We start from the raw sequence: 25,658 nt of genomic DNA on the forward strand, positions 1-25,658 counted from the left end.
TAAATGATGTTGCATGAGTAGATAATTAATGTAAGTTTCCAAGAAAACCGACCAACCGAAAAAACTTTCGGAATTAATCACCATCTACCATTAAACTGTCAAAGTTGTGGGTAGAGAAAAGGAGGGTGATTGTCGATGGTGCTCCCATGGGTCTATTACATTGGTAATAAAGAGAAGAGAGAAAAAGAAAAAGAAACCCTTGTTGGGAGCACTCACTCTTGGAAACAATGGAGAGTTAGATAATACTTGATAAATTAGGTATTTAAAACGTAACTTTTAATTATTTATGGGTAAAATACGGAGTACACCCTGTTTTGTTGTTTAAAATGTAATTAAATAAACGTGAATCATTGGTTTCGAATTACCGCTGTGAATATATAGGTAAAAACATGTATATATATAAGGCCAAAAAATTGCAAAAAAAGGTTCGGCATGAAATATGGCAAAATCAAGGAATGTGCCCACCAGGTATTGTTTTTTAGGTTAGTGCAATAATCTGAGTATTGCCGTCAAGTAAAACCTACAACACCAGGTATTCCTTAGTGGTCAACCACCTAAGTACTGACCAGGCCCAACACCGTATTGCTTCCAAGATCGGACGAGATTGGGCATGCGCGGTGTGGTGTGGTAGTAGATTTCGGTTTGAACAGCTGGTATGCAGCTATCAACTACAACACAGACCTGGTTCTTGAAATGGGCAGATAGCCTCTTAGAGAAGAGACATATGTTTGACCATCATTGCACCGAATTGTATTCCAAATATATAGGTATACTAAGGTTTAAATCATATGATCAGTCGGTTTTGCCAAACTGAGCCGCCTGCATGTTGCTTTTGATTGTGTGTGCTATGCAACATAAATCCCAATGGATTTTTCACACGTAGTAGGGCATAAGAAAACCCTTGTTGTACTGATGACACGCCAACAAAAAAAACATTAAATAATGAAAGTAATGTAATGTCATTAAGGCTGAAAATTATTCAAAAATATCTTTATCAGCTGTACAGACAGACTGGCAGATAAATAAATAGGGAATGTATTGCAAAAGACACAAACCCTCCTGCCCACACTTAGGCTAAACGGAACCTTAGAGCCTGAAACGCCGCATGCTGTCTGTGTGGCAATCTTGTTGCCAAAATAAACCACTAAACATGTATCCACTGAATCTCCACAATAAATTAATCAAAAATATGGCATGCCGAATATAATTTGTGCTTCATTGGCAATTGTATATACAATCATTCATGTGCTCATATTTAAGATATCTGTGGGGAAAAAAAAGGAATTATGCTGCTGAATATGCAGGAATAAATAAGTGGCAACATATATGTTCCAATTGCTGCAGCTATAGTGGATGACAGTTTGTAGCTATTTTGTAATGTGTCTGCCCAAAATTGACACAGAAAAAAGTACAAATAAAGATAAGCTGTGTATTGATAGCACTTATGAAACAGATTGTTCCATATGTTGTAGATGTGCCTTATATAACTGGCATAATTTGCCGAAAAAAATTGAGGACCAGTGCACCTGTTGTTTAAATTACATAAGTGCGTGGCAGGAGAGCGGGAGACGTGAAAGTGCAGGATATAACTATAAGTGATACTTAGAGCCGTCTGTCGTCTGTCTCCTGTACTGCTGTGTGCCGCTGTCAGTGCCGCGTTCAGCTCGAGTTAACGAGCTGTGAAGATCTGCGGCTTGCCCAGTCTCCTCTCCTGCCGGTCTGCTGGTCACGTGAGCGCGCTCACCGTGACCACGTCCACCTCCCCTACGTACGTTTCACAACGAGCTTGTTCACGGGTAGTGTGAACACTGAAGGTGCAGACCTGGTTTTTAAGTCTGCTGAGATAATTGGTAATTGGCTACAGAGTTTAATAATTGTAGCAATGATTACCTCTGGGTCTGGCTGTTTGAAAAGAGCTGCAGTGAAAGCTCAAGGAATGTCCTGCATGTATCAATATGAATAGTGAATAGATGGCCTGCAACATATGCGATGGGAAATTCTGAATATAGTATATTTGAAATTTGTTTGGTGAATATAATAGAATGAGGAAAAATTGTTGTGTAATTAAGCACATATGTGCCAGAAAAAAGAAGAGTATTAAGGTGTGGATAAGATAGATAAATGAAAAAATATATAGATAATTAAATAATTAAATAAATATATATATATGAATAAGTAATAATAACTAATAATGGTAAAAGATATGAATATATATGAATAAATATAATTGAAAACTAGGAGTTTGAGGAAAAAGTGGGTGTATAAGAATTAATGTGGCAAATGCAAATTGGTAGTGTTAAAAACAGATAGTGTTAAAAAAACTGTTTGGGGGGGGGGGGGGGTTTGGGGGAAAGAAAAGGGGTGGGGGGGGGTGTTTGTTGTGATGTTAATGGGGAAAAGGGGTGTGTATGTTAGTGAGGTGTTGGAAATATGGTTAATGGGGAAGAAGAGTGAATATGTTAATGAGGTGTTGGAAGGGAAAAAAACATGGCGTGAGAGATGATAGTGTTGAATGCAATGGTGTGTGAGAGGAACGGGGGTATGGGGTGCCCTGCATTGTGCAGGTTGTATAGTAAAAATAGATTGTGAAAAGTATAAATAGAAAGGGGGAGGACGGGAGGAAAATAGAGGGGAGGGTGAAAAGGAGAAGGGGGGGGGGGGTTTTGAAAAAAAGGGGGGGGGGCGGGGAGGAAAAAAAAAAAAAGGGGGGGGGGGACTGAAGGATAAATAAAAAGAGGCTATGAGAGAAAGAGATAGTGATGTGTAATAGTGTGGTCCCTACTAGGCTAGTTATTAGTTATTATTTAATGGTAATATGGTTTAATGGTAATATGGTCAAGTTGAAAGAAAGGCGCCATAATTAATGGTTTCATTGAGTCCTTGGGGATGTAGTGAGTTTAGTCTAAAAGTCCACTCACATTCCTTCCGTAAAAGGGTATTGGTCAAATCTCCTCCTCGTATACCCAGTTTAACTTGCTCAAGTCCACAGACCTTAAGTTCATTCCACCGGCCTGCATGTTTAGAGACAAAATGTCGTGCTACAGAGGTGATTTGCTTCATTTTTTGTAGATCTTTTGTCGCATTGCGAATAGATCCAACGTGTTCCAGAATTCTTTGCTTGAATGCTCTGGTCGTCATGCCAACGTATCTTTGTCCACATGTGCATACTATGCAATAAATCACTCCTTCTGTTGAGCAGTTAATGAAATGTCTGATTTTAATGTCTTTGCCATAGCGGTCCTGAATGTTGTCAGTCTTAAGAATATATTGACAGGCTTTACAATGACCACATGGATGTGTGCCGATCGTGGGTTGTAATTTGCCTCGTGTTGTTTGGAAATGGCTGGACACCAGTCTATCTTTCAAGTTTCTCGATCTCCTCCAGCTCATGGATACTTGTGGTCCAAGTTTTTGAGATAAAGTGGGATCCAAATGGAGAATTCCCCAGTGTTTTTGAATGGCTTGTTTTACCTGACGCCACTCTTGGCAGAAACCCCCTACAAACCTGATATTCTTGTCTTGTTGTGGTTTTTGTTTCTTTTCAAAGATAAGATGTTCTCTCTGGATATTCTGGATGTTTCTACTGGCTTTCTTGATTGAAGTGTTACTGTATCCCCTTTCTCGTAATCTCTTCGAAAGTTCTTTGCTTTGATCCTCGAAGTCTTGATCATTGGAGCAGTTCCTTCTTAAACGGAGATATTCCCCCTTGGGTATGTTTGTAATTGTTGGGGGAAAGTGGGAGCTAGTTTGGTGTAGCAGAGTGTTTGAGGATGTCTCCTTTCTATATAGTTTTGTTGAGAGCATTTTGTTTACATCTTTATAGATCAGTACATCCAAAAATGGGAGTTCATCCTGACTGATTTGGTGGGTAAGTCGAATATTGAGGTTGTTGTTGTTAAGATGTTCTATAAACAGGAGAAGCATCTGTACATCACCTTCCCATATCATCAGAATATCATCGATGTACCTTACCCACATGATGATATTGGATGTGAAAACATCATTGCTGTCCGTGAACACAAATTCGCGTTCCCACCATCCTAAAAAGATATTCGCATACGTGGGGGCACAAGCTGCCCCCATAGCGGTGCCCCTGGTCTGTAAAAAAAATCTGTTATTGAAGGTGAAGAGATTGTGACTGAGTATGAACTGGAGTAGGTCGGCAAGGAACACATGGAATTTTTCCATGCCTTCCATGTTCATAAAATAATTAACGGCTTCAAGTCCTCTGTCATGATCAATTGAAGTATACAGTGCCTCAACGTCCAAAGAGACTAAGTATTGGTTTGTTTCCAGTTTAACATCATGAATCTTGCGAAGAACATCTGTGGTGTCTTGGACAAAGGAAGGGAGACCCAGAACGTGGTGTCGTAGATGTAGATCGACAAAGATGCTGGCTTTTTCGGTTAAAGATCCTATCCCAGATACGATTGGTCTTCCTGGTGGTTGCCTCCCACACTATGCCCTCCTATACTGCAGTAGTAAATTATCCTGAATGAAGTTATTGAGAAAGGCAAACAACAGGAGGTTCAGAGATACGGCAGAAAGGTGGTGGAGATCATTTAATAATTGCTGAATGGTTACCATGCTTTTAGTACAGATTTGCACATTTGAGTAAAGTAACCCTACACAAAAAGACATCATTAGGAATGAAACATGAATGGGCAGTGGCCATATTCAAATAAATAAAACAATGGATTTTTTTTTTTTTTTTCGTTTTCCCCCAAGTTGACTTGTGTGCCACAACAAAAACTGGCAGACAAGGTTGGACGCAGCTCCATTGCAGTAACGTTTGCCTGGTTGGTTTACCTGAGAAGGTAAGACTATAATCCTGAGCTTTTCCCAGAATCCTAGTTGACCTCCACTTTTGGATGGGATGCATTTAATTCTGTTTGCCATTGAAACAGCTCACTGTATACCCAGAAGTCCTCTCCCCCAGGGGGCTCCTCTGTGGACAGTCACTGCTAAGATTCTGCACTAGAGAGACCATTATACGATTCTACGACTTGCCAAGACCAAAGACCCCCTGGAATCTAATGGTGAATGAGCTGCTATTTTTCAAGACTTTCTGCAGTTGTGCAAAAATCTATATAGCAATTTGTGCAAGTTAAGAGACTGTTGCGGACTTACAATTACCCAACGCTATGTTATTTCCAGCTCATCCTCGTGTGGTCTCAGGTAGGAGGAACCACTTTTTCAACTATCCCCGTGAAGCTGATTCCTGGCTCGATCTTTATGTTCCGATGCAAAACAATTCTACAGGAATTATACATCTCCTCAACTCGAGTATTATGTTATGGGTTTTTTATTTTTTTATTTTATAGTTTTTACTGAGTTTTGTCAAAAGAAAAATTACAGTACACAATAACCATAAAGAAAAAAATAGGAATTTAATACTTACCGGTAATTCCTTTTCTCGTAGTCCATAGGGGATACTGGGATGGTATTAGTACCATGGGGTATAGATTGGGTCCATTGAAGCCTTGGCACTTTAAAATTCTTCAGTGTGTGCTGGCTCCTCCCCTCTATGCCCCTCCTACAGACTCAGTCTAGGAAAACTGTGCCTGTAGGAGATGCACATACTTTGAGAGAAGGAAAATAAATAACAGCAGAGGTGAGTTAATGAACCAACACACAACATTAACAAAGGATAGCAATGCTAACCAGAACAGGAACAGCAACAGCAGACTCAACCAAGTCTTCAAAATCCGAACCACGACCAGGGACTATGGAGTAACCGATGTGTCAGACACCACCGGAAACCACAATCGGCTGATTTATGTGAAAAGCAGACACCACTTTTGGCAAAAACTGTGGGTGAGTCCTGAGGTCCGCCCTATCCTCGTGAAATATCAAATAAAGGCTCTTACAGGATAAGGCCCCCAATTCCGACACACGCCTCACAGAGATCAATGCCAGCAACAAGACAGTCTTCCACGTTAAGAATTTTAAGTCCACCCTATGTAAAGGTTCAAACCAATCTGACTGGAGAAAGGTCAGGACCAAATTGAGGTCCCACGGAGCACTGGGAGGAACAAAGGGTGGCTGAATGCGAAGGACACCTTTTAAGAACGCCTGTACCTCTGGAATCACAGCCAACTGTCTCTGGAAGAATGTGGACAAGGCCGATATCTGAACTTTGATGGAGCCTAACCCGTAGGCCCATATCCACGCCTGCTTGTAAGAAGAGCAACAGGAAACGGCCAAGTTGAAATTCCACCATAGAATATTTTCTACCCTTACACCAAGAAAATATTTCTACAGATTTGGTTGTAACGCTTTGACGTGACCACCTTTCGGACTACCCTAGAGGGTAGTCCTTTTCTGGCTAGAATCTCCCTCTCAACTTCCGTGCCGTTAAACGTAGCTGCAGTAAGTTGGGATAGACGAACGGCCCTTGCTGGAGGAGGTCATTTCGAAGCGGCAGAGGCCAGGGCTCGTCGGGGGACATGGTTAGGAGGTCCGTTTACCAAGCTCGATGGGATCAATCTGGGGCAATCAGTACTGCTTAAACGCATTCCCTTTTGAGTCTTTTTATAGCTCTCGGAATGAGAAGAATCGGAGGGAAGAGATATGTACTGGTGAGTCCACAGTGCCGTCAAAGCATCCACCGCTGCAGCCTGCAGATCCCTCGTCCTGGAACAGTAGCGACGCAGCTTTTTGTTGGCCGAGAAGCCATCATGTCTATCAGCGTGCAGCCCCACTGATGAACCAGCTGTTAAAACACCTGAGTGTAAAGGGCCCATTCCCCTGGATGTAGATCGTGTCTGCTGAGGAAGTCCGCTTCCCAGTTGACCACTCGAACCAGACCAAATAGCTGGCCGAGACACCCCGGGCAGCCGCCCAGAAAGAACCCACTGACCTTGTGGAGTGGGCCTGGATAGAACTCGGCAGCGGTAAAGCTGCAGAAGAATATGCTTGTAGATTGGTCAACCTGAGCCAACAAACAATACACTGCTTAGAAGCAGGATGACCAATCGTGGTAGCATCATTAAGGACAAAAAGCGAGTCAGATTTCCTGTGACGAGCTGTGCTCTTCACGGAAATTTTCAAAGCTCTCACAATGTCCAAGGACTTTGGAGCAATTGATGTGTCAGCCAGCACTGGATCCACTATTGGCTGATTCACGTGAAAAGCGGACACGACCTTCAGCAAAAACTGCTGGCGAGTCCTGAGCTCCGCCCTATCCACATGAAATATCAAATACAGGCTCTTACAGGATAAGGCCCTTAATTCTGACAGACGTCTTGCAGAGGCTAATACCAGCAACATGACGGTCTTCCAACTGAGATATTTCAAATCCACCCTGTTTAAGGTTTCAAACCAGTCCGACTGGAGGAAAGTTAAGACCACCTTGAGTTCCCACAGAGCAGTGGGAGGCACGAAGGGTGGTTGAATATGAAGAACACTTTTTAGGAAAGTCTGTACTACTGGCAACACAGCAAGTTGTTTCTAGAAGAAGATGGAAAGAGACGAAATCTGGACCTTGATGTAGCCTAACCGTAGGCCCATGTCTACATCTGCTTGCAGGAAGAGTAGGAAACGACCCAGTTGAAACTCATCAAGAGAATATTTTCTACTCGCACACCAAGAAACATATCTTTTCCACATACGGTGGTAATGTTTTGACGTAACCACCATCCTGGCCTGGACCATAGTAGAAATAACCTTAGAGGGGAGACCTTTTCTGGCTAGAATTTCCCTCTCAACCTCCAAGCCATCAAACGTAGCCGCTGTAAGTCTGGATAGATTAACGGTCCTTGCTGAAGGAGGTCCTCGAGTAGCAGCAGAGGCCAGGGATCCTCCAGAGACATTGTCCGGACGTCTGCATACCAGGTCTGTTGAGGCCAATCCGGGGCAATCAGAATTGCCCCGGATCGTTTTAGAACTGGGAATGAGAGGGATTGGTGGAAACGGCTATACAAACTGGTAAATCCATGGTGTCGTCAGAGTGTCGATTGCCGCAGCCTGCAGATCCCTTGTCCTGGAACAGTAACAGAGATTCTTGTTGAGACGAGAAGCCATCCGGTCTATCTGTGGACAGCCCCACCGGAGAATCAGTTATTGAAACACTGAGGGTAAAGGCCCATTCTCCTGGATGAAGGTCGTGCCTGCTGAGGACGTCCGCTTCTCAATTGTCAACACCCGGAATGAAGATGGCCGAGATGGCTCTTCCGTTTGCCTCCGCCCAGAGGAGTATCCTGGACACCTCTCGCATTGTGCCCCTGCTTCTTGTTCCTCCCTGTCGATTCATGTACACCACCGCCGTGGCATTGTCCGACTGCACATGGATTGCTTGATTTTGGAGAAGAGAGGAGGCCTGCAGGAGAGCATTGTAAATTGCCCTGAGTTTCAGTACATTTATCGGGAGTGCAGATTCCTGACTGGACCACTTCCCCTGGAATTGGGCTCCTTGAGTCACAACATCCCCATCCTCGGAGGCTGGCATCCATTGTCAGCAGTAGCCATGACTGGATACCGAAACTCCGACCATCCACCATAACAGGGAAATCCATGCTTTTGGCGACAGAGTTACCATCTGGGGCATGTGTAGGTGAGACGCTGACCATTTGTCCAGCAGATCCTGCTGGAATAGACGGGCATGAAACCTGCCATACTGGATGGCCTCGTATGAGGCTACCATCTTGCCCAGTAAGCGAATGCAAATATGAATTGAAATCTTGCAGGGTCTGAGCACCGAGCGGACCATAGCCTGTATAGTCAAGGCATTGTCCCATGGATGGAACACCTTCTGGGACACGGTGTTCAGTATCATCCCCAGGAACTGAAGTCTTTGTGATGGTTTCAGGTGAGATTTCCGGAAATTGAGGATCAACCCATGATCCGTAAGCAGGCGAGTTGTCAGGCCGATGCTGTGAAGCAGACGTTCCCTGGACATCACCGTTATCAGGAGATCGTCCAAGTAGGGGACTATGTTCACTCCCATTCTGCGCAAATGCAACATCATCACCGCCATGAATTTCTTTACTACCCTCGGTGCTGTGGAGAGACCGAAAGGTAATGCCTGAAACTGGAAGTGGTTGTCCAGGAGAGTGAACCGAAGGTAAGCCTGATGGAGAGGTCATATGGGAAAATGCAGGTAAGCATCCTTGACATCCAGGGATACTAGGAATTACCCATCCACCAAGCCGCAAACCACCGCACGCAACGATTCCATCTTGAATTTGAACACACGTAGGTATGGTTTCAGAGATTTGAGGTTCAAGATGGGTCGAACCGAACCGTCCGGTTTCAGAACAACAAACAGACTGAAGTAAAACCCCTGTTTGTGTAACGGAGCAGGTACTGGGACAACAACACCAGCACCAGACACAGAGACCAATCTGGTCTGGAGCCAGAGGAGAAAGTACAGCAGTACAAGTCCTACAGTTGCGCAACACAGGAGCGCCCACCTTCCTGGGTGCATTGCCCATGGAAGACTTTGTACAGAAATCCAAGGAAGTCCACACACACAAAAGCTATGCAAATAGTAGTGTGCCAATAAGGGGTAGTCCAATGAATGTTAATGCACCATAAATCAAGAAATAAGTTGGGCTAAGTGAAGGGAATATACAATAATGAACCACTCAAACAATGAAAAAATGATCTAAATTGACAGTAATATGTCAGATAGAAAGTATATGAATACAGACACATTAAATGCAAGGCAATAATGGGCAGTAAGTACTCAACAAACCAACCCCAAGGGGAGGTAGGAGCTATCTGTATAAACTGACCAATGAGAGTGAGGTATACAGGTAGTACAATAAAAATGGCTGCTAGGCATCTCAGTGAGGGAGGGTAAAGAAGAGGAGACACCCTGTGGTGGAATGCCTGGTAGAGCGAAAGCGCCAAGGGGAGGGGCTAATGGGGGAGAGCCTGTCTCCCCCCATCTGGCATGGACCGCAGAACAAACGTCCATTTACAGTGTAGTGCCCCGTTGCCTAACTGCACTGGTGGTCTAGTGGTGGTGCGCAGACGGCCTGGTCCCCCACTGCCAGTACCACCAGTTGTCTCCCTCATCGGCGGTAACAGCAACAACAATGCCTGTCCCCCAGCTGAGGCTCCCCTGTGTGCTGTGTAGCTGCAATCTAAGACGCTGATCCAGTTGCCAGCGATACGGCCACTGGCATTGGGGGTCGGTGGAGCGGCAGTGCAGCATCCTGTAGAACGCCTAGCACTACCAACTGGTAAAAATAAACAAAAAATTAAAGAAAAGAAGCAGCGCCATAATAAAGTGCCCGCACCTGCAGTAACCAAATGAAAATGCCTGTGGCTTAGGGCAGGGTGTAGGGGAGAGAGTGCCTGGGCTGTTGGAAAGAAGAGTTAACCATTTGGTGCCCAAACTCCTACTCACCAGCCTATACCCAGCGTACAGCCTGTGTCCTCTATGGAAGAAGAAGAAATTTAGGCATGTGTTTTATATTTAAAGTGAAAGAATATCAGCACAAGGACTTTCATAATAACTGACTATATTCACTCACCTTAAAATTCTCTGACTGTAAATGCCCTTGTATAGCTCTATAGGCAGCATTCAGATCAGCAAATACTTGGCATAACTTTGTTTCAAAGCTGAAGATGATAATTGAGAATTGTTAATTCCTTTCACATACTCTGCGACAGCTTCACTGCCACAAATACCACGTAATCAAGTCACAGACTGTCTGAAATAAGCCATTGGACACTATTATAGAAATAATGTTAAGGAAAGCAACGCTTATGCTGGTGCTGGGGAATGCCTCTCTCTACGACTCCACATTCTCAGGCAGATAGGTAAGCCAACAGTGAGCAATAATACACAAGTGCTGCTAAAGGGGGGTACTCACGGGAGAAATGTGTGCTGAGCGATCTTAACACAGACCGCTCAGCACACATCTCTCACCCCGCTCAGCACAGCGCGATGTGCTGAGCGAGGGGGAAAGCCGACGGGGGGCCGCTCACTTCACACAACGGTGAAGTGAGCGACCCGCTAGATTGAGCCTGCATGCAGGCTCAATCTAGCACCGGCGATAGCGATGTGCGGGGCCGCGCATCGCTATCGCTGGGGGGCATACACACGGCAGATCCGTGCTTAAAATCTAAGCAATCTAGCAAGATTGCTTAGATTTTAAGCACGGATCTCTCCGTGTGTACCCCCCTTTACACAAAATACTACATTGTGATTTATAAAAGGAATAAATAATTCAGGGGCAGATGTACTAAGCCTGAAGAAGTGATAAAGCAGTGATAAGTGCAAGGTGATAACGCACCAGCCATTCAGCTCCTTACTGCCAATTTACATATTGGAGCTGATTGGCTGGTGCGTTATCACCTTGCACTTATCACTGTGTTATCACTTCTCAAGGATTAATACATCTGCCCCTCAGTATTTTCCAGACCAGTGCCTAATGTGAGGGAAACACCACATACAATAGTAACATCCTGATGTCTCCTACAGGCAGCGTGTTTAAAAATAAGCAAAACTTAAATCTGTCTGTACACCGACAACATAAAGCAATGAAAACGGTTGTATTTCATAGGCTGTAATGGCCAATATTGTCTGGTATTTCATATATTTGATGAGTACACAAAACTTGTCTTGAAAATAAGTTTCAATTTTAATATTTTTTTGTGTGTAGCCCTTTCTAAAATCATAACTTGCAAAGAGAAACAGAAAATACTTACAATTTTCTGTAGTAAGATGCGTTGGCCACTTTAGCTGAAGAATTATACAAGACATCAGATACCAGGTAGAGTCTGGCAATCTGTAGAACACAATTGCCAAAATAAAAGTAAGCAGTCATTTTAGTTTAACACCACACAATAAGGTCACTATCAACGCCACAGAAATGTTCTATTATGCCCCAGGGACTGTCTGTCATGCATCACACAGTTCAAAAATACACAACACACTCATGCGCCAGGTTATGTGGCACAGAAGTTCTAATCAGATCGGGAACAGATCGGGAACAATGTGATTGATTCAAAATATTATTTTGGGGCAACTACTTGATTCATTTAAAGCAAATAAGCACAACAAAATAATTTACTGAAAATTACGAAAAATTGCTAATTATACCTTTTTAGGGAGAGGGGTTTTCAAGATAGACAAAGACTCTGCTATGCAGTCCACAATCTCCTCTGCTGCTTCGGCGTGGTTAAGACAGAACACCATTGCTTCACCAATATCATTCTTCCGAGGTGTTAAACCTCGCAATACCTCCTCTAATTTGTCCCTTTGTCTGAAACACAAAATTAACTATTCTAATCATGCAGCATAGACAATTATGCAGAGTTTACGAGCTTGCCTGTGGAGATCATGGACTCCGATGAAAAAAACCTCATGAAATTCAATAACAGCAGGAAGAGTTTTAGTGCATTTTACTCGTGTAGACCACAGTGAAGAGACCACAGTTTAATTCACACAAGCGGAGATATATCAAGCCTTCAAAGCTTTTGGTGTGCTGCGGAATTTCCTCAGTGAGGGGAGGATGTACCAAGCCATGGAGAGAGATAAAACCAACCAATCAACTCCTGTCATTTCACAGACTGCTAGATAAGAGAGTTAGAAGCGGATTGGTAGCTTTGAGCAACTTGTCCACTCTCTCTCCAAGGCTTGAACACAAACTGGCTTGTGCAACATAAAAAACAAGGATTGAAAGTAGATTCAATGAAGATTCAGATACACACAGAGGAGAAAATAGGATTTTAATTACCTACCGGTAAATCCTTTTCTCGTAGTCCGTAAAGGATACTGGGGATCCATTTAGTACCATGGGGTATAGATGGGTCCACTAGGAGCCTTGGGCACTTTAAGAATTTGATAGTGTGCGCTGGCTTCTCCCTCTATGCCCCTCCTACCAGACTCCGTCTAGGAAACTGCCCGAGGAGACAGACATATTTTGACAGATAGATAATAAAAGTGGTGAGATTACGAACCAGCACACACACAAACAAGAGGAAAGCCATGCTAACCAAACTTGAAACAGGAACAGCAGCAGCAGAACCAAACAACAATACTTAACCAAGTAACAGTGCAGTAAGAACGAAGCACCGGGCGGGCGCCCAGTATCCTCTACGGACTACGAGAAAATGATTTACCGGTAGGTAATTAAAATCCTATTTTCTCTTACATCCTAGAGGATACTGGGGATCCATTTAGTACCATGGGGAAGTACCAAAGCTCCCAAACCGGGTGGGAGAGTGCTGAGGTTCCTGCAGAACTGATTGACCAAGCTGAAGGTCCTCAGAGGTCAAAGTATAGAACTTGTAGAACTTGACAAACGTGTTCGAACCTGACAAAGTAGCTGCTTGGCAGAGCTGTAAAGCCGAGACACCCCGGGCAGCCACCCAAGAAGAACCTACCGACCTAGTCGAGTGGGCCTGAACAGATTTTGGAACCGGCAATCCTGCCGTGGAATAAGCATGCTGGATAGTTAATCTGATCCAGCACGCAATGGATTGCTTTGAAGCAGGACACCCAATCTTATTGGGATCATAAAACAACAAACAGAGTCCGACTTCCTGTGACGAGCTGTTCGCTTTACATACACCTTCAAAGCCCTCACAACATCCAAAGACTTTGAAATAGCAGAGGTGTCGGTAACAAACGGAACCACAATAGGCTGGTTGAAACGCAGACACCACTTCAGGAAGAAATTGCTGACGAGTTCTGAGTTCAGCTCTGTCTTCATGGAAAATTAAATAGGGGCTTTTGTGAGACCACGCCCACAGCTACAACACACGTAAGTCTGATCCAGCTTGAAATTGTCTGCTTTGAAGCAGGACACCCAATCTTATTGGGATCATAAAGAACAAACAGCGAGTCCGTCTTTCTGTGATGAGCTGTTCTTTTCACATACACCTTCAAAGCCCTCAAAACATCCAAAGACTTTGAAGTAGCAGAGGTGTCGGTGACAACCGGGACCACAATAGGTTGGTTGATGTGAAATGCGGACACCACTTTAGGAAGAAATTGTTGACGAGTTCTCAGTTCAGCTCTGTCCTCAGACAAAGCCCCCAGCTCCGACACACGTCTTGCTGAAGCCAAGGCCAACGATGTGACGGTCTTCCACGTAAGGTACTTTACATCTACCTCCTGTAACGGTTCAAACCAGTCCGATTGGAGGAACTGCAGCACCAAATTGAGATCCCAAGGTGCCGTGGGAGGCACAAAGGGAGGTTGGATGTGCAGCACACCTTTCAAGAACGTCTCGACTTCAGGAATAGAAGCCAATTGTTTCTGGGAAAAAAATGGACAAGGCCGAAATCTGGACTTTTATGGAGCCCAGACGTAGGCCCACTTCCACACTTGATTGGAGAAAAAATAGGAAATGTCACTGATGAAATGCCACCACAGAAAGTTTTCTGCCCTCACACCAAGAGACGTATTTCTTCCAAATACGGTAGTAATGTTTAGACGTTACCCCCTTTCTGGCTTGGATTACAGTCGGGATAACCTTGTCAGTGATCCCTCTGCCGGCTAGAATCAGCCGTTCAACTTCCATGCCGTTAAACGTAGCCGCAGTTAGTCTTGATAGACAAACGGGCCCTGTTGCAGAAGATCCTCGCGAAGAGGTAGGGGCTACGGATCTTCGAGGAGCATCTCCAGAAGATCCGCGTACCAGACCCTACTTGGCCAGTCCGGAGCAATGAGTATTGCTAGAACCTTTTCCCTTTTTATTCTATTTAGAATTCTTGGGATCAGAGGAAGTGGAGGAAACACGTACACCATCTGATAGACATATGGAGTCGTCAGAGCATCTACCGCCACTGCCTGTGGGTCTCTCGACCTGGAACAATACCGTTTTGAGCTTTTTGTTGAGACGAGAGGCCATCATGTCGATTTGTGGATATCGCCATCGACTTGTCAAGCACCTAAACACTTCCGGGTGAAGGCCCTACTCCCCAGAGTGCAGGTCGTGTTTGCTGAAGAAGTCTGCTTCCCAGTTGTCTACTCCCGGAATGAAGATCACTGACAACGTCACAGAGTGTTTTTCTGCCCAGAGGAGAATTCTTGACACCTCTGACATTGCTGTTCTGCTTTTCGTTCCGCCCTCTCGGTTTATGTGCGCTACTGCCGTCACACTGTCCGACCGGACCTGAATGGCCCAATCCTGAAGAAGAGATGAGGCTTGCAGAAGGACGTTGTATATGGCCCTGAGTTCCAGAATGTTGATTGGAAGGACAACTTCCTGACTTGACCTTGAAACTGCACCCCCTGGGTGACTGCTCCCCAATCTCTGAGACTCTCTTAGACCTTCTTAAACTTGGCAGTCCGAAAGGACTGTAGATTCGAAGCTGAGTAAGCCTTCCTGGTTGGGGGAGCTGCAGAAGGAAGATATGTAGACTTATCCGCAGTAGCTTTGGAGATCCATTTGTCTAGTTCATCTCCAAATAAGGCCTCACTGTGAATGGTAGGCCTTCCACTCCTCTTCTAGAGTCCGCATCAGCAGTCCACTGGCGTAGCCATAAGCCCCTGCGTGCTGACACTGCCATAGCAGTGGTGCATGCATTAAGCAAGCCTCTCTCTTTTATGGTTTACACCATAAAGTTCGCAGAGTCCTGTATATGTTGCAGGAGTAAAACAATTTCCCCCCTAAATAAGGAATCTAATACCTCAATTAGGTTACCTGACCATTTAGCAATGGCTTTAGTAATCCACGCACATGTTATAGTGGGTCTCTGGGCCACCCCAGCAATTGTGTACAAGGATTTGAGTAGTCTCAATTTTACGATCAGCCGTGTCTTTCAGGGAGGCTGGACCAGGGACAGGCAATACAATCTTTCATGACAGCCTAGACACTGACGCATCCACTATCGGTGGACTTTCCCATTTTTTCCTATCCTCAGGAGGAAAAAGAAAAGATAAGAGTAACCTTTTAGGAATTTTAAATTTCCTATCAGGATTAACCCACGGTTCTTCAAACAGTGTATTCAATTCCTTTGACACAGGAAAAGTGACTGAGGACTTATTTTTTTACATTAAAATAAGATTCCTCACTCTCCTCTGTCACCTTATCAGGAATTTGCAGAAAGTCTCTGATAGCTTCTATAAGAGCCTGTATTTCCTGTGACAGAGCAGTATATCCCCCCTCTGAATCCACCTCACCTCACCCTCCTCCATGTCTGACCCCTCAGCGTCAGAGTCAGACTGCAGGATATGGGCCAGAGTTCGTTTTTGTGGACAAATGGCAGGGGACAGAGTCTCTGTTCATAAACTCATCCATCCACAGACTGTCTTAAGTATTGTCTCTCTTTCTAATTGCGGGACAATTTATTAGAAATATTGGAAATCATTCCTTTAATGGAATCCAGCCACACTGGTTCAGCCCCACTATTCTGGGAAGGTGCACTACACTGAATACATAGTAATGAGCTCCCTGGGGAAGAGGAACACTCTGCCGTACATTAAACACACTCTTTGCCTGACATACTGTAAAGTGTGACAGCGCGCGCGCACACACACACACACAGGAAAAATAAGAATTTACTCACCGGTAATTCTATTTCTCGTAGTCCGTAGTGGATGCTGGGAACTCCGTAAGGACCATGGGGAATAGCGGGCTCCGAAGGAGGCTGGGCACTCTAGAAAGATCTTAGACTACCTGGTGTGCACTGGCTCCTCCCACTATGACCCTCCTCCAAGCCTCAGTTAGGTACTGTGCCCGGACGAGCGTACACAATAAGGAAGGATTTTGAATCCCGGGTAAGACTCATACCAGCCACACCAATCACACCGTACAACTCGTGATATGAAACACAGTTAACAGTATGAAACAATAGAGCCTCTCAACAGATGGCTCAACAATAACCCGATTTAGTTAACAATAACTATGTACAAGTATTGCAGATAAACCGCACTTGGGATGGGCGCCCAGCATCCACTACGGACTACGAGAAATAGAATTACCGGTGAGTAAATTCTTATTTTCTCTAACGTCCTAGTGGATGCTGGGAACTCCGTAAGGACCATGGGGATTATACCAAAGCTCCCAAACGGGCGGGAGAGTGCGGATGACTCTGCAGCACTGAATGAGAGAACTCCAGGTCCTCCTCAGCCAGGGTATCAAATTTGTAGAATTTTGCAAACGTGTTTGCCCCTGACCAAGTAGCTGCTCGGCAAAGTTGTAAAGCCGAGACCTCTCGGGCAGCCGCCCAAGATGAGCCCACCTTCCTTGTGGAATGGGCATTGACAGATTTTGGCTGTGGCAGGCCTGCCACAGTATGTGCAAGCTGAATTGTACTACAAATCCAACGAGCAATAGTCTGCTTAGAAGCAGGAGCACCCAGCTTGTTAGGTGCATATAGGATAAACAGCGAGTCAGATTTTCTGACTCTAGCCGTTCTGGAAACATATATTTTCAGTGCCCTGACAACGTCTAGCAACTTGGAGTCCTCCAAGTCCCTAGTAGCCTAGGCACCACAATAGGCTGGTTCAGGTGAAACGCTGACACCACCTTTGGGAGAAACTGGGGACGAGTCCTCAATTCTGCCCTATCCATATGGAAAATCAAATAAGGGCTTTTACAAGACAAAGCCGCCAACTTTGATACTCGCCTGGCAGAAGCCAAGGCCAATAACATAACCACCTTCCACGTGAGATATTTCAGATCCACGGTTTTTAGTGGTTCAAACCAATGTGATTTTAAGAAACTCAACACCACGTTGAGATCCCAAGGTGCCACAGGAGGCACAAACGGGGGCTGACTCTGCAGCACTCCTTTTATAAATGTCTGAACTTCAGGTACTGAAGCTAGTTCTTTTTGAAAGAAAATCGACAGAGCCGAGATCTGTACCTTAATGGAACCCAATTTAAGGCCCATAGTCACTCCTGCTTGCAGGAAATGCAGAAATCGACCTAGTTGAAATTCCTCTGTTGGGGCCCTTTCGGCCTCACACCATGCAACATATTTTCGCCATATGCGGTGATAATGAGTTGCTGTAACCTCTTTCCTGGCTTTAGTAAGCGTAGGAATGACTTCCTCCGGAATGCCCTTTTCCTTCAGGATCCGGCGTTCAACCGCCATGCCGACAAACGCAGCCGCGGTAAGTCTTGGAACAGACAGGGCCCCTGCTGCCGCAGGTCCTGTCTGAGTGGCAGAGGCCATGGGTCCTCTGATATAAATTCTTGAAGTTCTGGGTACCAAGCTCTTCTTGGCCATCCACGAGTATCGTTCTTACTCCTCGCCTTCTTATTATTCTCAGTACCTTTGGTATGAGAGGCAGAGGGGAGAACACATAAACTGACTGGTACACCCACGGTGTTACCAGAGCGTCCATAGCTATCGCCTGAGGGTCCCTTGACCCGGTGCAATATCGTTTATAGCTTTTTGTTGAGGCGGGACGCCATCATGTCCACCTGTGGCCTTTCCCAATGGTGTACAATCCTATTGGAAGACTTCTGGAGGAAGTCCCCATTCTCCCGGGTGGAGGTCGTGTCTGTTGAGAAGATCTGCTTCCCAGTTGTCCACTCCGGGAATGAACACTGCTGACAGTGCGAACACATGATTTTCCGCCTATCGGAGAATCCTTGTGGCTTCTGCCATCGCCATCCTGCTTCTTGTGCCGCCCTGTTGGTTTACATGGGCGACTGCCGTGATGTTGTCTGATTGGATCAGTACCGGCTGGTTTTGAAGCAGAGGCCTTGCCGGCCTCAGGGCATTGTAAATGGCCCTCAGGTCCAGAATATTTATGTGTAGGGAAATAACCTGACTTGACCAAAGTCCCTGGAAATTTCTTCCCTGTGTGACTGCCTCCCAGCCTCAAAGGCTGGAATCCATGGTCACTAGGACCTAGTCCTGTATGCCGAACCTGCGGCCCTCTTGAAGATGGGCACTCTGCAGCCACCACAGTAGAGATACCCTGGTCCTTGGAGACAGGGTTATCAGCCTATGCATCGGAAGATGCGATCCGGACCACTTGTCCAACAGGTCCCTCTGAAAAGTTCTTGTATGGAACCTGCCTAATGGGATTGCTTCGTAGGAAGCTACCATTTTTCCCAGGACTCGCGTGCAATGATGCACCGCTACCTATTTTGGCTTCAGGAGGTCTCTGACTAGAGATGACAACTCCTTGTCCTCCGGGAGAGAAACTATTTCTGGTTTATGTCCAGAACCATCCCCAGGAACAGTAGACGTGTCATAGGAACCAGCTGTGACTTTGGACTGTTTAGAATCCAACCATGCTGTTGTAGCACTTTCCAAAATAGTGCTACCCCGACTACCAACTGCTCCTTGGACCTCGCCCTTATAACGAGATTGTCCAAGTACGGGATAATTACAACTCCCTTTTTTTGAAGGAGTATCAACATTTCGGCCATTACCTTGATAAAACACCCTCGGTGCCATGTACAGTCCAAACGGCAGTGTCTGGACTTGGTAATGGTAATCCTGTACCACAAATCTGAGGTACTCCTGGCGAGGATGGTAAATGGGGACATGCAGGTAAGCATCCTTGATGTCCCAGGATACCATGTAATCCCCCTCGTCCAGGCTTGGAATAACCGCCCTGAGCGATTCCATCTTGAACTTGAATTTTTGTGTTCAAGGATTTTAAATATAAAATGGGTCACACCGAACCATGCGGTTTCGGTACCCCAACCCGTGTGGAATAGTAACCCCGTCCTTGTTGAAGTAGGGGCACCTTGAGTATTACCTGCTGGGAATACCGCTTATTAATTGCCTCTAGCACAGCCTCCCTGCCTGAGGGAGTTGTCAGCAAGGCATAATTTAGGAAACGGCTGGGGGGAGACATCTCGAATTCCAGCTTGTACCCCTGAAATACTACTTGAAAGAAACAGGGATCCACCTGTGAGCGAGCCCACTAATTGCTGAAATTTTTGAGACGGCCCCCCACCGTACCTGGCTACACCTGTGGAGCACCCGCGTCATGGTGTAGCCTCACAGGAGGCGGGGGAAGAATCTTGATTCTGGGAACAGGCTGACTGGTGCAGCTTTTTTCCCTCTACCCTTGTCTCTGTACAGAAAGGAAGCGCCATTTGACCCGCTTGCTTTTCTGAAGCCGAAAGGACTGTACCTTTGTCTGTGAGGAAACCTGAGGTAAAATTATTTCTTCCCAGCAGTTGCTGTGGATACGAGGTCCCAGAGACCATCCCCAAATAATTCCTCACCCTTATAAGGCTCTCTATGCGCTTTTTAAGTCAGCATCACCTGTCCAGTGACAGGTCTCTAATACCCTCCTGACAGAATGGACATTACATTTATTTTGGATGCCAGCCGGCAAAATATCCTTCTGTGCATCCCCCATATATAAGACGACGTCTTTAATATGTTTTTATGTTTGCCAACTAGTATCCCTGTTTGACAGGGTCACCGACCACGCTGCAGCAGCACTATCTGCAGGTCTCAGTCTAGTACCTGAGTGTGTAAATACAGACTTCAGGATAGCCTCCTGTTTTTTATCAACAGGTACCTATTAAAGTGGCCGTATCCTAAGACGGCAGTGCCACCTTTTTTGACAACCGTGTGAGCGCCTTATCCACCCTAGGGGATATCTCCCAGCGTAACTTATCCACCTGGCGGGAAAGGGTACGCCATCAGTAACTTTTTATAAATTACCAGTTTCTTAACGGGGGAACCCACGCTTTCACACACTTCATTTATTCATCTGATGGGGGAACAAAACACTGCCTGTTTTTTCTCCCCAAACCTAAAACCCATTTTTAGAGGTGCTTGGGTTAAAGTCAGAAATGTATAACACATTTTTTATTGCCGGGATCACGTCACGGATGTTCCTAGTGGATTGTGTATATGTCTCCACCTTGTCGACACTGGAGTCAGACTCCGTGTCGACATCTGTGTCTGCCATCTGAGAGAGCGGGCGTTTTTGAGCCCCTGATGGCCTTTGAGACGCCTGGGCAGGCGCGGGCTGCGAAGCCGGCTGTCCCACAGCTGTTACGTCATCCACCCTTTTATGTAAGGAGTTGACACTGTCGGTTAATACCTTTCACCTATCCATCCACTCTGGTGTCGGCCCCACAGGGGGCGACATCACATATATCGGCCTCTGTTCTGTCACCATATAAGCCTCCTCATTCAACATGTCGACACAGCCGTACCGACACACCGCAGATACACAGGGAATGCTCAAACGAGGACAGGACCCACAAAAGCCCTTTGGGGGGACAGAGTAAGAGTATGCCAGCACACACCAGAGCGCTATATATATACAGGGACTAACTGAGTTATGTCCCTAATAGCTTTTATATAATATACTGTATACAGTGCCAATTTTAATGCCCCCCCTCTCTTTTCCCTCTTACTGTACTGTAGAATTGCAGGGAAGAGCCAGGGAGCTTCCCTCCAGCCGAGCTGTGAGGGAAAAATGGCGCCAGTGTGCTGAGGAGATAGGCTCCGCCCCTTTTTCGCGGCCTATTCTCCCGTTTTTTATGGAATTCTGGCAGGGGTATTTACCTCATATATAGCCCCTGGGGCCATATATTGAGGTATTTTAGCCAGCCAAGGTGTTTTTATTGCTGCCTCAGGGCGCCCCCCCCAGCGCCCTGCACCCTCAGTGACCGGAGTGTGAAGTGTGTGAGAGGAGCAATGGCGCACAGCTGCAGTGCTGTGCGCTACCTTGGTGAAGACAGAGTCTTCATGCCGCCGATTTTCCGGACCATCTTCTTGCTTCTGGCTCTGTAAGGGGGACGGCGGCGCGGCTCCGGGACCGAACATCAAGGCTGGGCCTGCGGTCGATCCCTCTGGAGCTAATGGTGTCCAGTAGCCTAAGAAGCCCAATCCGGCTGCAAGCAGGCGAGTTCGCTTCTTCTCCCCTTAGTCCTTCGCTGCAGTGAGCCTGTTGCCAGCAGGTCTCACTGAAAATAACAAATTCTAAGACTATAACTTTCTAAGAGCTCAGGAGAGCCCCTAGTGTGCATCCAACCTCGGCCGGGCACGAAATCTAACTGAGGCTTGGAGGAGGGTCATAGTGGGAGGAGCCAGTGCACACCAGGTAGTCTAAGATCTTTCTAGAGTGCCCAGCCTCCTTCGGAGCCCGCTATTCCCCATGGTCCTTACGGAGTTCCCAGCATCCACTAGGACGTTAGAGAAAGGTTAAAAGCACAACTAACCCACAAAGAGCCCTTCCAGGGAGAGAGATATTTTGGAGCCAGCACGCAGCGCCCTTATCGCTAATGCCAAGCTTAGCCGGATCGCAGACTAAGTATCCAGATTGGGGACTTAGTACACTAATAATCGCTTTCCCCCTACTATGACCCCCTGGTACCGCTGAGGTAATCTGGAGTCACACCAGGGGAGGTGCGCGTCCGTGTCAGTCAGCGTCTGTGTCCACTGCAGAGGGAAAATGGCGCTGGTGAGTTGCTGGATCCGCTCAGCGAAGCCCCGTCCACGGTGTTCCCGCTTTTTGTATACTGGCTGAGGTAATTTAGTGCTTAAAATGGAGTCAGATCCGCTTTAAGGCTTTGTTTGCCAGTGTGGGTACTGGGTACAGTGTACTTAGATGCAGTTGTATACTGAGTCTGGAGACGCAGTCCGCCCTGGTTATAAGCCGAGCGTCTCCATACCCTCATGCCGCCATATTGGCCGGCGGCACGCTAACCGGGATGCCGGCTTAGTATTCACCACTCTTCTGGCTCTGTTAGGGGTGGCAGCGTGCTATGGGAATGTATGCTCGCCGTGGTGGGGCTTGCGAATAGTTCCCTCAGGAGCTAGTGTCCTGTCAGCGGGGAATGGGACCATTAACCCTTCAAAAGGTTGGGTTGGGTTGCCCCCCCACAAGCCCCACGAAGCAGGCAGGCTGGTGCCATCCAGTCCTGCCTGAAAACAACAAACAGATAAAATAAATGCAGAAAACTCTTCAGGAGCTTCCATAAGCATGACCGACTCCTCTGGGCACATTTTCTAAACTGAGGGAGGAGCCAGTGCACACTATCAAATTCATAAAGTGCCCAAGGCTCCTAGTGGACCAGTCTATACCCCATGGTACTAAACGGATCCCCAGTATCCTCTAGGACGTAAGAGAAACTATAATTAAAATGATGAATGTTAAATAAATTTAAATAATAACAACAAGTAGTCAAAGGACATGCACACCATTAGAGTATGTGCAATGAAACAAGTTAGAAATGTTGCTCTCCAAAGCATCCTGTATGGCATACACATAGAAGGAGAGCAGACAGAAAATATTACACTAGATTTCCCAAAATGCTCATGCAGAGCTTTCAGGCCACACCAACAAATACACAAAACATCCAAAAATGTAGGCAATGTAGGGCACCCCAATCATCAGATGTATATATGGGGCAGGAGGCAAAGGTTGTCGTAATAGAATGCCTCAGCTGCTGTAACCCATAGGTCAGGGAAAAAATAAGATTTTACACTTACCGGTAAATCTATTTCTCGTAGTCCGTAGAGGATGCTGGGACTCCGTAAGGACCATGGGGAATAGACTGGCTCCGCAGGAGACATGGGCACTTTAAGAAGGACTTTAGACTCTGGGTGTGCACTGGCTCCTCCCTCTATGCCCCTCCTCCAGACCTCAGTTAGAGAAACTGTGCCCAGAGGAGATGGACAGTACGAGGAAAGGATTTTTGTTAATCCAAGGGCAAGATTCATACCAGCCACACCAATCACACCGTATAACTTGTGATAAACTACCCAGTTTACAGTATGAACAAACAACATAGTCTCGGTCCAAACCGATGAACTATAATATAACCCTTATGTAAGCAATAACTATATACAAGTCTTGCAGAAGAAGTCCGCACTTGGGACGGGCGCCCAGCATCCTCTACGGACTACGAGAAATAGATTTACCGGTAAGTGTAAAATCTTATTTTCTCTAACGTCCTAGAGGATGCTGGGACTCCGTAAGGACCATGGGGATTATACCAAAGCTCCCAAACGGGCGGGAGAGTGCGGATGACTCTGCAACACCGATTGATCAAACAGGAGGTCCTCCTCAGCTAGGGTATCAAACTTATAGAACCTTGCAAACGTGTTTGATCCCGACCAAGTAGCTGCACGGCACAACTGTAATGCCGAGACCCCTCGGCAGCCGCCCAAGAAGAGCCCACCTTCCTAGTGGAATGGGCCTTAACCGATTTTGGCAATGGCAATCCTGCCGAAGAATGTGCTTGCTGAATCGTGTTACAGATCCAGCGAGCAATAGTCTGCTTTGAAGCAGGTGCGCCAACCTTATTGGCTGCATACAGGATAAACAGCGCCTCTGTCTTCCTGACCCTAGCTGTTCTGGCCACATAAATCTTCAAAGCCCTGACCACATCAAGTGACTCGGAATCCTCCAAGTCTCGCGTAGCCACAGGCACGACAACAGGTTGGTTCATATGAAAAGATGAGACCACTTTAGACAGGAATTGAGGACGAGTTCTCAATTCTGCCCTATCCACGTGAAAAACCAGATAGGGACTTTTATATGACAAAGCCGCTAATTCCGAAACACGCCTTGCAGAAGCTAAGGCCAACAACATGACCACCTTCCAAGTGAGATATTTCAACTCCACTCAAACCAAGGTGACTTGAGGAAACTTAATACCACGTTAAGATCCCAAGGCGCCACCGGAGGTATAAAAGGAGGCTGAATATGCAGCACTCCCTTCACAAATGTCTGTACTTCAGGAAGAGAAGCCAATTCTTTTTGAAAGAAAATGGACAAGGCCGAAATTTGAACCTTTATGGATCCTAATTTTAGGCCCAAATTCACTTCTGTTTGAAGGAAGTGAAGTAAACGGCCCAAATGGAACTCCTCCGTAGGAGCAGTCCTGGCCTCACACCAAGAAACATATTTTCGCCATATGCGGTGATAATGTTTCGATGTCACGTCCTTCCTAGCCTTAATCAGGGTAGGAATGACCTCATCCGGAATACCCTTTTCCGCTAGGATCCGGCGTTTAACCGCCATACCGTCAAACGCAGCCGCGGTAAGTATGGGAACAGACAGGGCCCCTGTTGCAGCAGGTCCTGCCTTAGAGGAAGAGGCCACGGATCTTCTGTGAGCAACTCTTGCAGATCCGGATACCAAGTCCTTTGTGGCCAATCTGGAACAATAAGGATTGTTCTCACTCTTCTTTGCCGTATTATTCTCAACACCTTGGGTATGAGAGGCAAAGGAGGGAACACATAGACCGATCTGAACACCCATGGTGTCACCAGAGCGTCTACAGCTACCGCCTGAGGGTCTCTTGACCTGGCGCAATATCGCTTTAGCTTTTTGTTGCGACGGGACGCCATCATGTCTGAGGCAGTCCCCACGACCCGCGATCTGTGCGAAGACTTCGTGATGAAGTCCCCACTCTCCCGGATGCAGGTCGTGTCTGCCGAGGAAGTCCGCTTCCCAGTTGTCCACCCCCGGGTTGAACACTGCCGACAGTGCGCTTACATGATTTTCCGCCCAGCGAAGAATCTTGGTTGCTTCTGCCATGGCCACTCTGCTCCTTGTGCCGCCTTGGCGGTTTACATGAGCCACTGCTGTGACATTGTCCGACTGAATCAGAACCGGTTTGTCCCGAAGTAATGCCTCCGCTTGACGTAGGCCGTTGTATATGGCCCTCAACTCCAAAACGTTGATGTGGAGACAAGTCTCTAGAGTTGACCAGAGACCTTGGAAATTTCTTCCCAGTGTGACTGCTCCCCAACCTCGGAGGCTTGCGTCCGTGGTCACCAGGATCCAGTCCTGAATGC

The 25,658-nt window shown here is 46.3% G+C and overlaps 1 protein-coding gene and 1 pseudogene across 8 annotated transcripts in view; both read right to left on the bottom strand.

The window, feature by feature from the left end:
• The window catches only part of U2SURP (U2 snRNP associated SURP domain containing), a 337,154-nt gene that overhangs the window by 23,284 nt on the left and 288,212 nt on the right, over window positions 1-25,658 (bottom strand). For all 8 annotated transcript variants that reach the window (XM_063915979.1, XM_063915980.1, XM_063915981.1 and 5 more), the window contains 3 exons: window positions 12,059-12,221; window positions 11,665-11,744; window positions 10,485-10,572 (listed from right to left, as the gene is read on the bottom strand). In XM_063915979.1, coding sequence (XP_063772049.1) covers window positions 10,485-10,572; window positions 11,665-11,744; window positions 12,059-12,221 — 331 coding nt within the window. The remainder of the gene's footprint in view (window positions 1-10,484; window positions 10,573-11,664; window positions 11,745-12,058; window positions 12,222-25,658) is intronic.
• On the bottom strand, window positions 518-636 carry LOC134912243 (5S ribosomal RNA; annotated as a pseudogene).

Source organism: Pseudophryne corroboree, chromosome 4 (assembly GCF_028390025.1).
Source record: "Pseudophryne corroboree isolate aPseCor3 chromosome 4, aPseCor3.hap2, whole genome shotgun sequence".
In the NCBI taxonomy this organism is placed as follows: domain Eukaryota; kingdom Metazoa; phylum Chordata; class Amphibia; order Anura; family Myobatrachidae; genus Pseudophryne; species Pseudophryne corroboree.